The sequence below is a fragment of the Balaenoptera physalus genome (genome assembly GCF_965194825.1).
Source record: "Balaenoptera physalus genome assembly, chromosome: 4".
NCBI lineage: Eukaryota > Metazoa > Chordata > Mammalia > Artiodactyla > Balaenopteridae > Balaenoptera > Balaenoptera physalus.
Window position 1 is genome coordinate 11,185,793 of NC_138891.1, and position 17,459 is coordinate 11,203,251.

The 17,459-nt window shown below is 35.7% G+C and overlaps 1 protein-coding gene across 3 annotated transcripts in view; it reads right to left on the minus strand.

Annotated features, from left to right (window-relative positions):
• The window catches only part of CAPN7 (calpain 7), a 37,196-nt gene that overhangs the window by 10,079 nt on the left and 9,658 nt on the right, over nucleotides 1-17,459 (minus strand). For 2 of the 3 annotated variants that reach the window (XM_082459248.1, XM_082459246.1), the window contains exons 5-13: nucleotides 16,542-16,742; nucleotides 14,701-14,787; nucleotides 11,102-11,228; nucleotides 9,897-9,982; nucleotides 8,543-8,636; nucleotides 6,555-6,701; nucleotides 5,236-5,342; nucleotides 3,988-4,108; nucleotides 112-256 (exon numbers count right to left, since the gene is read on the minus strand). In XM_082459248.1, coding sequence (XP_082315374.1) covers nucleotides 112-256; nucleotides 3,988-4,108; nucleotides 5,236-5,342; nucleotides 6,555-6,701; nucleotides 8,543-8,636; nucleotides 9,897-9,982; nucleotides 11,102-11,228; nucleotides 14,701-14,787; nucleotides 16,542-16,742 — 1,115 coding nt within the window. The remainder of the gene's footprint in view (nucleotides 1-111; nucleotides 257-3,987; nucleotides 4,109-5,235; nucleotides 5,343-6,554; nucleotides 6,702-8,542; nucleotides 8,637-9,896; nucleotides 9,983-11,101; nucleotides 11,229-14,700; nucleotides 14,788-16,541; nucleotides 16,743-17,459) is intronic. The other variant, XM_082459247.1, reaches the window with a different exon arrangement.

Sequence of the window (17,459 nt, forward strand, 5' to 3'; positions counted from 1 at the left end):
TGTTAGTCTAAAAAAAAAATCTTAATGACTTGTCAGTTAAGTACATTTCACACTGTTAAAGCATGTTATTTATTTAAAGATCAAATATTATTAAATTAAAAAGATATTTACCATTGTCTATTTTCTGAGCTGTTCGAGGATCAAAGTTTAAACACTTTTGCAACTCTGGGGTCCAGTTTTTTACATCGTTTTCACTATATCTTCCTTTCCAACGTAAATGACTCCAAGGATTTTTCAGTTGGATAAATCGCAGCCCCTATTTAAAAAACCAGGAGATAACGAAGTTGCAAAACAGTTTTACCATATTTTTATTAGTTATATCATTCTCCAAGCGAGGATGCAATTTGAATACTTATCCATTCTTTTCCCTACAAATAAATTTGAAATTACTATTCTTTAATCAATACTTCCCCGAATCCCATATCTGATCAAAAACTATAAATGGCTGCCTATCCCTAGAGCTATGTTGTCCATATGTAGCCACTAATCACACGTGATTAGTTATATTATAATTAAATCGGGACTTCCTCGGCAGTCCAGTGGTTAAGACTCCGAGTTCTCAATGCAGGGGGCACAAATTTGATCCCTGGCTGGGGAACTAAGATCCCTCATGCTGCATGGTGCAGCCAAAAAAAAGAAAAAAAAAAAAAAATTGGTATCATGTAATTCAGTTTACAAATCAGTTCCTTAGTCACAGTAGCCACATTTCAAAAGTTCAAGGACCAAGTGTACTAGTAGCTAAATGCATCGCACAGCACAGACACAGAACATTTTCATCATCACAGGAAGTTCTATTGGGCTGCCCTGCCTTAGAGCATCAGGTATTTCCTGTCCTTTCAGAGCCTACTCTACCCTGGTCTCAGTTTTCCAGTACCCATGCCCCACGTATTTGGCTCTAATCGAGCCCTTCCTCTCACAGTCCCACAAATGATCCTTATTCAGTTTCACCTCTAAATGCCCTTGCTCATACTGCTCCTGTTTCTGGAAGGCGCTCTCTGATCCCTTTTAGATCGTCTTTAGCTTCGTTCTCCACTGTCTCTCAGTGAAGACTGAAGCAATGAAAAGAACATGAACTTTGGAGTCCTAATGAAATGGGACCAAATTCCACCTCAACTATTTATCAGCTTTATGGGCCTTGGTTGGTCATGACTCTGAGTTGTTGTGAAGATTAAATAGAGTAACATATGCAAAGTTTCTAGCACTTAGCAACTTCCTTCTCATTTTAATTACTACCTCTCCTTTAAAGTTCATAGTGCTAACAATCTGTATTACGTTAGTTTACAACAAATAATATCCTATCTTATATCGTTTCCTACTTGTGCAAATGCAGGAGTCTTGTCTCCCCAGTGCGACTGTAAACTCCTTGAAATGGTAACACTATTATCCTTTTTCAGATGTCTCCACTGAGTTTATGGAACACAGTATGCGCTCAGTAAATACTGGGCATGTCTACAGAGTTGATTACATTAATTCAGAAAAACAAAAGAGCCTGTAAATCCAAAAGATTTGTCTTATTTCAAGGAGTCAACTTAGAAAATTGAGTTCTTTTTCTAATGATGTCACAAATCAAACTATTTGGAAGACATTTGGAAAAAAACCCCATTCCTTTGCTATTTCAAATGTGGCAAATCATGGCCTGGGGAAGATGTGATTTCTGGACATAAGCCAGACTAATTACTCTCAGGCCATATTCCCTAGAATCTCATTAATATAGTTTCTGTTCTCAATCTCTTCTACACCATTTGTGCCTCACCCTGCCCCTGCCACCCATCAGCCAACAAACATTGAACTCTAACTCCATTCAAGGGCACTTTTGCTGGGAATGTAAATTGGGTCCAGCCATTATGAAGACAGTATGGAGATTCCTCAAAAAATTAAAAATAGAACTGTCATATGATCAAGTAATTTCACTTCTGGGTATTTGTCCACAGAAAACAAAAACACTAATCCAAAGAAGACATATCCACACCAATGTTCACTGCATCATCATATATAAGAGCCAAGATATGGAAACAACCTATGTGTCCACTGATGGATGAATGGATAAAGAAATCTGGTATACATATATACATTGAAATGTTAGCCATAAAAAAGAATGAATTCTTGCCATTTGCAACTACATGGATGGACCTAAAGGGTATTATGCTAAGTGCAATGTTAGAGAAAGATAAATACCATATGATTTCACTTACGTGTGGAATCTAAAAAACAAAACAAATGAACAAACATAACAAAACAGAAACAGACTCCTAGATACAGAGAAAAAACAGGTGGTTGCCAGAAGGCAATGGGCTGGGGGGGATGAGTAAAATAAGCGAGAGAGATTAAGAAGCAGAAACTTCCAGCTACAAAATAAATGAGTCATGGGGATGAAATGTTCAGCACTGGGAATACAGTCAATAATACTGTAATAACTTTGTATGGTGACAGATGGTGACTTATTGTGGTGATTATTTTATAACATGTAGAAATATCGCATCACTATGCTGTGCACCTGGATCTAATGCAGTATTGTACATCTATCATACCTCAATTTAAAATAAAAAATAAAATGTATAAAAAAATAAAAAACAAGCAGCCTTAATCATTACAGAATAACTGACACATGGGATTGATACTGTGTAAACAATGTTAACTGATTTTTAACAAGGCTATTATTTGAAATGTTTACTGAAATTTAACAACTTTTTAATGTTTTGTTTTCAAGTCAAACCACAGGTACCTATTTTCTCTTAAATATGTTGTTTTTCTGGTTTCCCTTGAACAAACATAACAAACAGTCTTATTACTTGAAGTAAATGATACATCTTTACAGAAATTTTCCTCATATTCAAGCTTACTTTCATATTGACTGTTTCATTATCTAAATTTAAATCTCTTGCCAGACACATTCATTAACACCTATCTCAAAGGATGTTCCAACAATAAAATTGTTACTAAATAATAGCAACTGTTATTCCCAATGTTTTAATTGGTGTTTGTGGCAAATTACATTCCTGAAACAAACACAAACCTCTCAGCTTATTCAATTTCACATAAATTTTTGTATTTTTTGCTTTATGTAGTCAATTTTTATGCCACTTTAAAAGGAAGAGACAATTCTACACAGAATGTTTGGAGGCACCACAATGGGGGCTGATTTAGAAAGCTTTGAGACTATAAATCTTTAAATGTTGCAGCAGGTCCCAATTGCCTTTGTAATTCATACAGTTCCATGTGCCACATAAGAAAATCAGACTAATTAATACACAGTAGTACTCTGTTCTTGCTGATTAATCACTACTTCTTTCTATAAGTTTAAACAGAAGAAACTGGAATACACTGCTAGTTAAACTTTCCAGTAACTAGACAGCTTAGTTTCTATACCATCAGGGAAAAAGAGTCCTTCCTTAATAATTTTTGTATTTTCTAATCCATAGAACAGATCTATTTTTCAGTGAAAAATAACTAATTAATAACATGAGAAGTAATGAAGTCAACTGTGCCAACAGCCACACACAGAAAAAGGGTCTGAAAAAAGCCTCATAGCATGCAAGGGCTGTTAGGAAAACACCTGCAAACCCACTGGCATGTTTCCTATTCATAGGTATCCTCTTATTTTTTCGTCTGTGCATAGCTATTCACTGAATGTCTACTATGCTCTATAGCCTGACACTGCGATTGACCCCCAATGCCAACAGACAGCCCAGAACCTTGAGGGACATGTTTTCACTTCGACCCTGCTACTTTTATGGGAAAAAAAAAGAGGCATACAATGTTCCTGTTCTGTCATCAATATCTGCTGCTACTGTCATTACATTTCCCATCTTTTTATTCATAATTTCCAACGGTAGAGGTCAAGTTGTTTAATGTAATAGGTGGAATGATTTTAAAATCTGGCCTAAACCTTGATTTGTCAGTATTTAAAAGGCTCATGTATCACTTGGAATCCTTGCAACGTCTTACTAGCACACAAGAAAAACAAGGGAAACAAATGCAAGGCAAAACCTTGAGCTCTCTGATGTCCAACACGGCGTACGCGTGTGTAGGGACCAGGCCCCACCGCTCGCCTTCAGCTTCAGTCATCACTCCAGTGGATGCGGTGATGAGGACGTCCCCTTTGTGAAACCTGGAATGGACCCGACAGACCAATAATCAAAGGAAAACACATCTGTACTCTCAGATCACACCATCTTTCCTTTAGCCTCATGGTTTACATGAAAATTTCCACAAAGTGGAAATCTTTTCCAAAATGGGCTATTTCCAACAGCCCTCAGAGAACTTTTAACAAGTACATTTCTATTTTACAGCAAATCAGAAAAACTATCACATTTCCTTCTTTTCCCTCCCAGTTTTAGACAACTTAATTCTCTGGTAGAAACCTATCAGTGAAGGCAAATAAATGCTAAATTTTCAAATGATTTACAAATAAAGGTGAAGATGTGAAATACCAAATGTATTTTTCCCAAAGCCACATCATTTATCAAATCAGTGAGCTTTCTGGTTTCAATACTGAACGTGTATTATTGTACAGACAGTTTTCCAGTTCTTCATGTGGATTATCCACTTAAGGCTTAAGCTATCTTCCTCTTCATGTTCTCGCCCTTCTCTCTTCCCACTTTCCCTCAAATTGGTAAGTACTCAGGAAGTACAAAATTACATATTCTAGATTCAAATGTTTGGATTATCTACCATCTGGATTAACTGTAAGCATCAGTGAGGATGACTGAGGGCTGGCTGGAGCGAGTGCATAAAGTGAAGTCTATTTTAAAAACACGACTTCCCTAATAACTGAAAATGACAGCCTCTGCAATATCCACTCTAAATAAGACATGAAGTTTTTATTTTTTTAACATTTTTTAATAAACTTATTCTTTATTTATTTATTTTTGGCTGTGTTGGGTCTTTGTTGCTGCATGCAGGGTTTTTCTAGTTGCGGTGAGCAGGGGCTACTCTTTGTTGCGGTGTGTGGGCTTCTCATTGCGGTGGCTTTTCTTTTGCGGAGCACGGGCTCTAGGCATGCGGGCTTCAGTAGTTGTGGCTCGTGGGCTCTAGAGCGCAGGCTCAGTAGCTGTGGCGCATGGGCTTAGTTGCTCCGCGGCATGTGGGATCTTCCCGGACCAGGGATCGAACCCGTGTCCCCTGCATTGGCAGGCGGATTCTTAACCACTGCGCCACCAGGGAAGTCCCAACATGAAGTTTCTAAATAGCCTCTTTTAGTACAAAAGACAGAGACAGAGACAGAGAAATGTTTACCTTTGATAAAGCATTCGGAAAGAATTGTCCTTACTGAAAGTCTGGCTGTCTGAATGCATGGCGATCCTTTCTGGTATCCATCCAGTCAGTGCGTGAAGATCAATATTCTGCAACATAAACACAGTCAGGACTCTCAACGTGGTTTTCAAGCTCTTAAATAAATCCCCAGGGTAGTTATTAAATCTCTTTGATCTGATATGATGATTCTGATAGAAATAAATCAGAAGGTAATAAGTTGTTCTCTACCAGTAATAAATCTCTTATTTAACTCAACTTCCTACCTGGATTTAAGCAGAAGCCTCTCTTCTTACAATCTCTGCTGCTTTTCCTGAATTCAAAGAATTGTTTTACTGATAAATATGATGAAAACTCAAAACGTTTAACAGAAAAAACTGCTTTGATGATGATGATGACAGTCACTCACCATTTGCTGAGTTTTTACAATATGACAGTCACCTTTCCTAACATTTTACATACATGCTCATTCCTTCTCTCTTTAAGCTGACTGGGTAAATCAACAGGCAATGGATTAGAAAGCTAAACTAAAAATATGTGAAGGACAGAGCAACTGAACATGGAGGCTGGGAAGAAATTTTAACATCCTATTACCTTTAACTATGAACTATACATTCTTTGACTAGCATTATAAGAACCAGAAGGATGAAGGAGGCTGGGTACTAGGCAAGGATACTAACCAGGTATGAATAATGGGTGTCTGCATATATTACTTCATTTAATCTTTACAGTTCTTGAGAGGTGGGTATTATCCTATCACAGACAAGCAAAGAGGCTAAGAAAGGGTAAATACCTTTCTAAGGCAACAGGCTGATTAGTGTTATAATTCAAAGTCATGCTAGTCTGAATAATTTCTGGCATAAGGCCAGTGGTTTACAACTAAAGGACACTGGCACATACCTTGATTTTACAGGTTAAGTTGTGTTAAGGTTGGGAAAAACTAACTCCAAACTCCTTGAACCTGAATTTACAAATCAAAAAAAATATACAAGGATGACAATATGACATATCCCTTTGATCTGCAGAGGCTTCTCTGGAAAGGTACACTGTATTTAACTGGCCATATATCCCACCGGAACAGTAGACACATACACTCTAGGCTTTCCTGAACACCCAATCTATACAATGTGCAAATATAATCTTACAAAAGAAAATATGTACTCCCATGATAAGGTGATTGATCAACATTTTTCAGGGGCTGATAATGTTTTCATTTAAACCAAATATATCATCTATAATCTTTCGAACTTGAAATAATCATATCAGATAGCAAAAGTCTGTGCCTGGACCATCTTACTACTTACTGAATTGGATCCTGGGAAATCATATCCTCCCATGACTTTCATGTATGCTTTTTCTATGAGAGAAACCCATAATTCACTTTTGTTGTTAGAATAAGAACAGAGCAATTCTCCCTTATGATCCACAGGTAACTGGTCATCAATTATCACCTGGAGAAAGAGAACATTAATTTCCTCAGGTGGTACAAAATATCTTAAAATCCTTTCTATCAAAAAACCTCCACACCTTTCATTACTGATAAAATAAAAGGCATGCTATGCCTATTGTTAAGGTAATGATAGTTTCATATGTCTAGAATCTGATCAATTATAAAATGTTTTGTGATGTCTTTCTTCAGGTTGACAAGTTAATCTCCCTGTCAGGTATTAACTTTGAGCCAACTGGTTGGTTAAATGTTATGGATCTACCAGCAAAATTGTTAGAAATTCTAGAAATGTATACTATATCTAAAATAATTACAAAAGGGCTTCTCACTATTAAGCTAAATAACAATATTAACCTAAACCTGCAGAAAGATTCATGCTGTGTTTAGTTGTAAAATGTTATGGCTAAAAAATACATTTAAATAGTACAGAAATATAGAAGTAATCGCCACAAAGATACGGCTTCTAATTCACATTATAGAGTGATTTGGGAAACAAGAGGATAAGAATTTTTATCTAATATTAACAGAAGAAGTATGCAACTGCATTTTGAAAGACTCTTTAAACAAGAGGTTATCTAAAAATTATAGTTCAGAAAAACCACATCCTCAATAATTTTGTTTAGTTTTTAAGAAATCAGCTAGAGCAGTGGTTCTGAAAGGGTGTTCTCAGACAACAGTATCATCATCGCCTAGGAACCTGTCAGGTATGCAAATTCTGGCCCCCTCCGCAGACCTACTGAATCAGACACTTTAGGGATGGGGCCCAGCAATCTTTTTTAACAAGCTCTCCAGGTGATCCTGTGCACAATACACTTTGATTATCATTCAACTACAGAGCAACTTCTCAGCTTCTCACACGGGAATCACTAGGGGATCTTGTTTAAATGCATGTTCTGATTCAGCAAGTCCAGGATGAGGCCTAAATTCTGCAATTCTAACAAATTCCCAGGTGATGCTAATGTTGATCCCTGGACTTCCATGAGTCGAAAGGAGCTAGAGAATCCTAACAACACAAGGCCCTTACAACATGGTTCGGAATCCTTAAAGAAGTTAAAGATGTGAAATTTATTATTTTATTTATTTATTTATTTATTAAATTTATTTTTGGCTGCGTTGGGTCTCCATTGTTGCGCGTGGGCTTTCTCTAGTTGCCGCGAGCGGGGGCTACTCTTGTTGCGGTGCACGGGCTTCTCATCGCCGTGGCTCCTCTTGTTGTGGAGCACGGGCTCTAGGCGTGCGGGCTTCAGTAGTTGTGGCTCGTGGGCTTTAAAGCACAGGCTCAGTAGTTGTGGCACAGGGGCCCAGCTGCTCCACAGCATGTGGGATCTTCCCGGACCAGGGATCGAACCTGTGTCCCCTGCACTGGCAGGCGGATTCTTAACCGCTGCGCCACCAGGGAAGTCCCAAGATGTGCAATTAAAAACTATGTATAGATTTCACAAAGGAAAACAATATTAAAGGTATCTTACATCTCAATTTATGACTGTACACTTAAATTGTTCTGACCTAGCAGACTTAGTATGTCTGATATCCTTTTAATCAAAAAGAAAATTAACAACAGATTAAAATTCATTTTAAGCATTAGCAATCATTAGCTCAATGTCACTTCTGGGAACTTTCTATAAATTTTCCCAAACCCATTTTTTAAAAGACTTTATGCTTGTCATGATTTTTATTTTTAATTATTACTGATGATCTTACTGTAGAAATAAGTATAATATCACAGAGTCAAAATCAACTAAACTGACTTGTAAAATGTTTATACAAATAACATTTCTTAATGATTCTACTCAAGAGCCAAAGGTGGGGAAGAGAGAAGGGGCCGATATGGGGAGAAACATTCACCTTTCTAGGGACACCATTGAGGTGAAGTTTCACCATATACTTTCCACATGGGTTGTACTCTGGCTCACCATCCTTATTCTGAGGGTAAATTATGCTTTAATGAGGAAAAGAAATAGTGAAATACCGACATTAATATTCAATATAAACTACTATGCAGACTATTACATTTTATTTAAACATATGCTATTGTCTTAGAGATTTTATAAAAATAAACATAAGAATATTTGTCTATAATAGGCCTGTCATAGAAAAAGAATTTTACCCTAGTCAAAGTGCTTATTCAATATAAATAAATGAAGAAAATATCTTATGCAATCATACAGCAGAGCATATATTTTACAATATTCTGAAAAATGCTCAGTTTTTAATTATATACTATAATAAATTTTCTATTAAGTGGATATATTTTAAGCCAGTTAAAATAATCTACTTTTGTCCCCAAGACATAAAGAGAAGACCATTTCAATTAACCACAACTAAGGAAATTATAACTCTGACAGAGATAAAGTTAGCAGAACTCCGATAAAGTACACAAAATTATCTAGTAAGAAACCTGTAGAAACTATCAGTATCAATTTTCTTTCACAAACTGCACATTATTTACTTACATGGTCTGTTTATCCAATGGCAAATGGCTTGAAACTAAGGTCTGTATCTAATTCATCTTTGTACTTTCAGGACTTAACAAAAACCACTCAGGAAGAGTTGTACAAAAAAATTATAATGCTTAATTTTTACAATGAATAATTTTAAGGTAATAAAACTTCTAAAAATTGAAAGAAAAAGTATTTCCCAGTACCATTTCAATACATTCTAAAGCAGTTCTAGCCAACAAAAATGTTATTTTATATTTCATACATTATATTTTAAAGTCTTATTTTATCCCAATATATCAAAAACATTATGATTTCAATAAATAATAAATATAAAAATTTGAGATATTTTCCAAGAGACATTTTTTGGCGCTAAGTTTTCAAAATCTGATCCATTTTACACTTATAGCCTATCTGAATTCAGACTAGCCCATTTCAAGTATGTAATATCCACATATGGCTTATGGCTACTATACAGTACAGTGCAATTATAAATATGATATGATTTTAATTTGACCAATTTCATTTATTTCAAAACATATTTATTTCGTTTATATTATTCTAACTATATGTGCATGTGTTCTTAGACTGTCTTAGCAAATCTTTCCACACTCACAAACCATCTGCTTGACACACAAGGGCCCTAATATTCTAAGTGATATGCCCTCCTCACTTTCTGTGCAGATAAAGCCCAAGCTTTTAATTTCTAGTTAAGAGACAATCCTATGAAAAGGGCTAAAGGGACAAATATAAAATTTTACCTGGTAATCAACTTCTTATTAAATCGTCTTTCATAAGCTGCACTGATAGCCAGTGATGCCACAAACGAACAATCTGATACTATTGTCTGTTAATAAGAATTTATTAATACATTCATTTATTCATGCAATTTCAACATTACCACAATATTTAAGCGTTGCATCTAGAGCCTAACTTTTTACACTAAATATCTTGACTGTTGCTTGAACAGGAAAATAATAAATAGAAATGCCATAGCGCCAACTAACACATATTTTGTTCCAACAAATCCTAGGAAAAACAAAGTATTTCAATTAAGTTAATTTAGAATAATTAAATATGGATGAAGCATCCCTACGTGGATAAAAAGCATATTCAACGGAATCACACTCTTTTTTTTTTTTTTTTTTGCATTCTTAATTTATTTATTTATTTATTTTTGGCTGTGTTGGGTCTTCGTTTCTGTGCTAGGGCTTTCTCTAGTTGCGGCAAGCGGGGGCCACTCTTCATCGCAGTGCGCAGGCCTCTCACTATCGCGGCCTCTCTTGTTGCGGAGCACAGGCTCCAGACGCGCAGGCTCAGTAGTTGTGGCTCACGGGCCCAGTTGCTCCGCGGCATGTGGGATCTTCCCAGACCAGGGCTCGAACCCGTGTCCCCTGCATTGGCAGGGAGATTCTCAACCGCTGCGCCACCAGGGAAGCCCCACACTCTTTTTAATGACAAAAAATTATGGGCATTTTTAAAAAGTTGGTTTACTATAATATGATCAATTAAAATGAATATGCACATCAAAAGATTTGAATCATAGTATTTCAGGACCATTATTTTTATACTCATGTGGAAAACATCTGTGACTTCAATGCTCAAATGTCATTAATGAAGTTTACAATAAAGTCACAGAGTTGTTCTACCACTGAAGTGTTTTAAATAAGCCCAATACCTTTCTATCTTTCATATCTATTCTCTTATCAAAGGTGAAATTCAGATTCTCAACTTTCTCATCCACAAGCACATATCAATAAATAGGATGTATATAAAAATCTGTAATTGTTCAACAGTTATCATATCTCAGTATGTCTAAGTCAAAGTATGCAGGATGAATAATTTTTCCAATTATACTAATGCATCTAAATATATAATAAAAATCTAAGAAAAAAAGGCAAATGCATATTCAAATTACTTTAAAATGCTGGCTTTTTATATAAAATTATACAAAATAAAAGTTTACCTGCTTTATGCTGAAACTAGACACAGTATAAATCATTGTAGGATTGTTGGTGAGGTCTTCTGGTCGTACCCATTTAGAAAATGTAGCTTTTTGTTTAGGTGCTAATGGTAGCTTGCCACATCTATCACTGAGGTGATAACAAAAATTAAATAATAATAATAATGATAAAATTAATCTTAAAAGATGACTCAAAAGCAAAATTAAATTTCCTAGAGAATTTTTTTTGGTATAGTGATCACAGCTAAACTATATAATCCTAAAAAAACCCTCTGGTCAAATTTGGCTCTTTACACTTAACCTTGAATCCAATCTGATTATCCTCTTCAATTAAAAAAAATGTACATAGAAAACTGAAAACAGAAGAGCAACCTAAACTCTTTTATATTTATTTTAAGAATATACTTTAAGAGTTTAATTTAGCATGGTTATATTCAAGAAATTCAGTTTCAGTAAAATGGAGCCATTAACAACAATACAATCTGATTCATTCAAAAGGACCGAGGAAGCTACAGATCTTTATGCTGGCTCTGGACAAACTTTTCTCTGCAAGGCTAATAATGAGAGTATCTAATTACTGAGTAATAAACATGTGCCAGGCATCACACAAAAGTATTTTACATACATTATTCATTTAATCTTCAAAACAATTCTATTAAAGCAAATTTTCTGGAAAAAGCTTTAAGTGATTAAATAACTTGCAATGTCGTAGAACTAAGAAGAAGAAAGGGTATGTGAATCCAGGTCTCTGGTGCCAAATCCACCATCTTACCCATTACCCTCTACTCACACTGTGTAAGGAATATACTGTGTAATATTTCTGTAACCTTGACGTACAGCACAAAATTTTAAAAATCTACCTTTCTTCAAGCTGCTTCTAGAGCAAGGGCAACAAATCTTTGGGTTTCAAAAGATTTCTAGGATAATATAAGTTGTATGATATGCAAACCGAAAAAATATAACTTTTTAAAAAAAAAAGACTGTTGATAGACATTAGGAGAGAGAGAGTTTTGTGGTCAGATGGGATCTGAAAACTCCTCGTTAAAGTATTGGTTTTTCTCATTGGAAGGACATCTCTAAACCTTTAATAAGCCAATGTTTACTGGAACTCTCTTAGAGCAGAATATGGTATATAACACTTCTCAAACTTTTTTGATGATCATCTCATACATCTCATAGAACCACTGGTGTTCTAGGCAACATTTTGGTACCTGTGTAATATCAGGACCTGACTAAACAGACAGTGAGTTGGGTGAATTGAGAAGAATTTAAAGACAGCTATCATAAAACTTTTAGGAGAAAAAATAAGGCTGAGTCAAATCTAACCTGCCATATAAACCAGAATTCAGTAAATCCAAGACTCCTTAATATCTGTTCTCTCAAGTCACCACTAAATTAACAAATTCAATGTTTATTTCTTAGAACTTTAAAAATATTTTATAAATATAATGTTTATTATAATACATGACCAGAAAAGAAAAAAATTTAGTCACCCAATCTTTCTAACCAAAGATTCATACACTGGGGAGCTTTTAGCCATCAGTCTGCTATCTCTGAATTTTAAAATGTTTACTGTTACTTTTTCTTCCGATTAGTCTTACTGTAAAATAATCCAGAAAACAAGAAAGGAAAAATCTTGCCAGTTAGAGCATTTAATTTTACTTGATTTTTCTTAAAATTTAACTAACTCAGTAAGTATTCACTGAGCACCTGCCACATGCCAGACACTGTGCAGGCACATGTTCTCTGTCCTCATGCAGCTTATGGTCCCATGTGGAGGACAAGCACAGAGCAAGGGGTCACACACACAATGTAAAATCCCAACTCTGACAAATGCCATGCCTAAACTAAGGGAGTTGGTACAGTTATATTTTTCTGTTTCCATTACATTGTAAGCATTTTCCCATGTTACTTAATTTCTTGAAAACTTGATTGTTCATGATTGTACAAAATTCTTCTTAGGGACATTCTGTTGTATGAGCACCAAAAATATGATTTATCTCAATCTGTTACACAAAGACTGGAACTACTTATAAACAGAAGTTTATATCTCTACTTCGATATAACCATTTAAGAGCATTCTAGAACAACTGATTCACATTTTCATAATTATAATAATATTGATGAATATCTTTTATATAAATCTTCGACTAGACCTGTAAATATTTTTTAGAATTGGTTTCTTGAACTGAAATCACTGGTCACAGGGGTATAAACATTTTTAAAGTATTTGAAATGTACAGCCAAATTATGTAATATAACTTAGTATTTAACAAAATAATTATGTTCTAATAGTTAATCCTTATTATATAGCACTTGCTACAGAACAAGCACCCTTGTAAGTGCTTTATATTTTATTAACTCATTTAACCATCACAGTAACACCATGAGGTGGATTCTATTATTACTTTAAAATCTGAGACAGATTAAAAAACTTGCAGTGGAGAGTGCGAGTCTGGATTCTGTACCCTTAACATCAGTGCTATAAGCGTCTTAGATATAAACATTTCCTAGATCCAAATCAGTCACTAGCATCACATGGGTGCCTAAGGAAAACGTTATGCTGATAACTTACTGACTTTGAGATGTTTAACTTCTGCCTATCCAAGAACAGCAAAACACTAGAAATGAGAGAGCAGCTCTTTTGTTCTTTATAGTCTTTATCTATTCTGTACACAATAAGCATTCAACTCTCTGATGCTTTCTGATAATAAATACAATATAACATGCTCACTGCAGAAATTTTGAAAAATAAAAATGTTTTAAAAAGTAAATCACCTAATTTTGCTGCTTAGAGATAACCACTATAAACATTTTGATGTATAACTTAACATCATGTTTTTCTATATATCTATAAACACAAGAAAAGAAAAATAAAATTTGGATGTTATATATAATTTTCTATCTTTTAAAATTCATATATCGCAAGCGTTTTCCCTATATTCTTTGGACTTATTTTTTGTGGAGAGCATACTATGTAATATAATAATATAGGCATGCCATTATTTAATCACTCCCATATTGCTAGATACGAACTTTGTTTCAATAATATTCTGCTGTAACAGACACTTTGGTAAATGCTCTTATTATATACATCTTTGACCGAATTTTAGTTTCCTTGGGAAGGCTAGAAGCTGGGAGTCCTGAAACAAACAATGGTTTTAAGGTTCTTGACATAAGCTGCCACTGTCCTGGCAGGCTGTGCTAACACTTTCATAATGAATCCTCTTCTTGAATTGGATCTTCTTAGTAAACAACAACCCTGTCATTCTATTCCACCTTTCCATTCAACATCTCTGCTGACTTGCCTTTCTGCTGTGATCCAACACCAACTGGGCAAATATTTACCCACTACTTACCTTGTGCCAGGTACCACGTCAGACACTATGAGTATAACCTTAGGCAAAAGGACGCGCGCGCTCCGTCACCAGGGAAGGGTCGGAGGCACTCTCGCGATGCTGCCACACCTCCTTCCCAATCGAATTTTTTTATTACGCATTTGAATTTCACGGCTATGGATTTAATTGGACTCTAGAGGATGGGAAAAGTACTGAAAAATCAAAATAATTTTGAAAGTAAACATTGCAATAGTGCTTACTTACCAGAAAGGCATTGGGTAAGCAAAACGTTCCCTCAGATCAATGTTCATGAAAGGAACATATTCTATACCATTTATTTTTGACGTTGTCCTATAAAATACAAGAAAAAAATCTAAAGTAGATGTTCAAGTCTACCTTAATTACCAATTTTATTTAAACTTCTTAAAATTTAAATGACAAGGTATGGTACTGTAATAAAATTAAACTCACCACCTCATGTAATGTTGATAACTTTATTTGAACAAAATTTTCACAAAATAGTTGAATACCAGAAAATAACTAATCCAATTCAATTCAATCAGAGTTATTCTTTTAAGACTAACATCCTTTACAACAAAACAACTGTCTCAAGATAGGGCTACACTAGAGGTACTGAAAGTGTCACCAGGACACAAAGCGAATTGTTTCCTAAGCCCAAAGAGAGAAAGCAATTGCTTAGTTATTTGGGGATTTAGAAAACATAACATTTATAATTCTGGGAAATATGTTCTTTATATTTCCTGGTTATTAGACTAAGGAATGGGTAGTGAAGAAGGTAGTGGCACAGATAACAGTTACAGCCTCTTGACAAATTTAAGAAATGTGACTTGTAGTAGTTTTGCATGTTCTCTTCCTGTTTTGTTTATATGTTTACTTGCATATATTAGCTATTTCCTTCTGTTTCTTTCCCTCCTTTCCTTTAGAAGGAGTTGCAGGGTAACTTCACAATTTAGTCTCTAGGTAACAATGTACAATGAGACGACTGAATTGGAGGACTAATTAATACAGCGGGTGATGAACATAACATCTGTGTACCCTCATCTTGAGATGGTGAGAGCTTTTCACTTGTATGAAGGACAGCTGCATCTTGTTAGGTAGAAACACAGAGCTGTTCTGTAGTAGTGCGGAATTTCAAACGTGTGCAGAAGGGAGCATGTGGACGCTGAGTAGCCAAAGTGTTGGACTGTTACTAACTTGTCTCTCAGGTCCAAAACCACTCTTTCTGTCCTCCTTTGTATTGTGCTTGTTCATATGCATTTTTTTCTAGGCAAAGAGAGCCAGATTAGTAGGAGTAGAATTAAAATCTTTAGCAGGAAGAGAGAAAAATGCCTTCAGGTGGCTGCTAAAGAGGAAGGAGCCCTTCTAGCGCAATTCCAGCAAACCAGAAAGAGCAACTTCATGACGCACGCAGCTCTAAGCAGGCTGATCTCCTTCAAAGCCCAAGTGAAGAGCAGCTGCACCGGCTCAGAAAGCGATCAAGGATTTCCACAGCCTGTTCTTTTGTATTTTTAATATCCCGAGGCTGCTTCCAGACATTGAGCTGGCTTCCCAGCCCAGGTGTTGGCAAACTTTTTCTGTAAAGGGTCAGACAGTATCTAGTTTTGTCTTTGCAGTGAGGTCTCCGTCACATATTCCGGGTTTTTTTGTTCTGTTTTTTGCAACCCTTTAAAGAAATGTAAAAAAACCATTCATAGCTTAAGGCTGCCCTTTGCTGACTCTGGCCTAGACTGCTATTTCAAGGTAACAATTAGGGCTCTGGTCACGAGCTGGAAGAGATGATGAATGGTCTGCCATAGTTCTACTTTGCCCCATAACCTTTATTATTCAATTTTGAAGAATGCTAGATTTTCAGAAAAAAATACATCTAGTGGAAATGAGAATACTAAAATATACTAGAAGAAATTTTAACCATTTCAAGTTGTGACCATGTGACAACATAATTTATAATTACATAACAGCACGACACATTATACCAAAGATGTGACTACAACTCAGCAAACCTAATGAGTAACATTACCTGCATTGATTATGTTAACAAAACTTGGTTTTGTTCATTACAACCAATCATAAACTGATTTATTTACCTGAGAACTTCTATTTCTTCTGCTGTGTATCTCTGTCCTTGTGCATCACATGACTGTGGACTTATAACTGGCTGAGGTCTTTCAAGGAAGGGATTAGTTCCTAGTGGAAAATGTGCTCTCACTGGAGGTGGCTTTGGTTTAATATTCGTTGCCTTGATTTTGCATGATGGCTTTGTTAAAGGCTCACTCAATGCTTCTGCTCTACAATAGAGAGAGGTACAGAAAAACTGTTCTAGTTTTTCTTCTCACATTTAAGCTTTCCAGAACATAAAATTTACTTCAAGAACCAGTCAAGCATCCCTAATGTAAAATTAGTATATAAAATTCCTACATACTAGTCAACAGTTCACTACTTATGCTACTCCCAAAGGTAAGTATTTTTGCAAACAACATTTTATTGACAACATTAATTGAGCACTTATTGCATGTCAGATCCTATGCAAAGTAAGGGGGATACAAGAATGTACGAAAGACAAACCCTACTCTCAAGGTGCTCCTAGTGTTGTGGGGAGAGAGACAGTTGCATCAAAAGTGAGATGCAAGGCTGGAAGTACTCTATGCAAGTGAATGCACAGTAGAAATTACTGACTTGATGGGAAGCGGGTGAGTCAGGGAACATTTTTCCAAATTGACATTTGAGGTGCAGAAGAATCCACCTGGGGAGCAAGGAAGGGTTCTAAGCAGAGTGAACAGCATGAGCAAACGTGTAACAAGCTAAGGTAATTTCAAAAGAATGGACGGGGCCCCTGTAACAGTACAAATGAGAGGCAGCAGGAGATGAGACCAGTGGCAGGGATTGGATCACAGAAGGCCTCACATGGTATTTAAGGGAATTTTGACTTTATTCCGTCAAAGAACTAACAAGCTAAAAACAGAAGTTCTTAATCTAAGGTCCTTATATGAGTCTTGTTAACACTG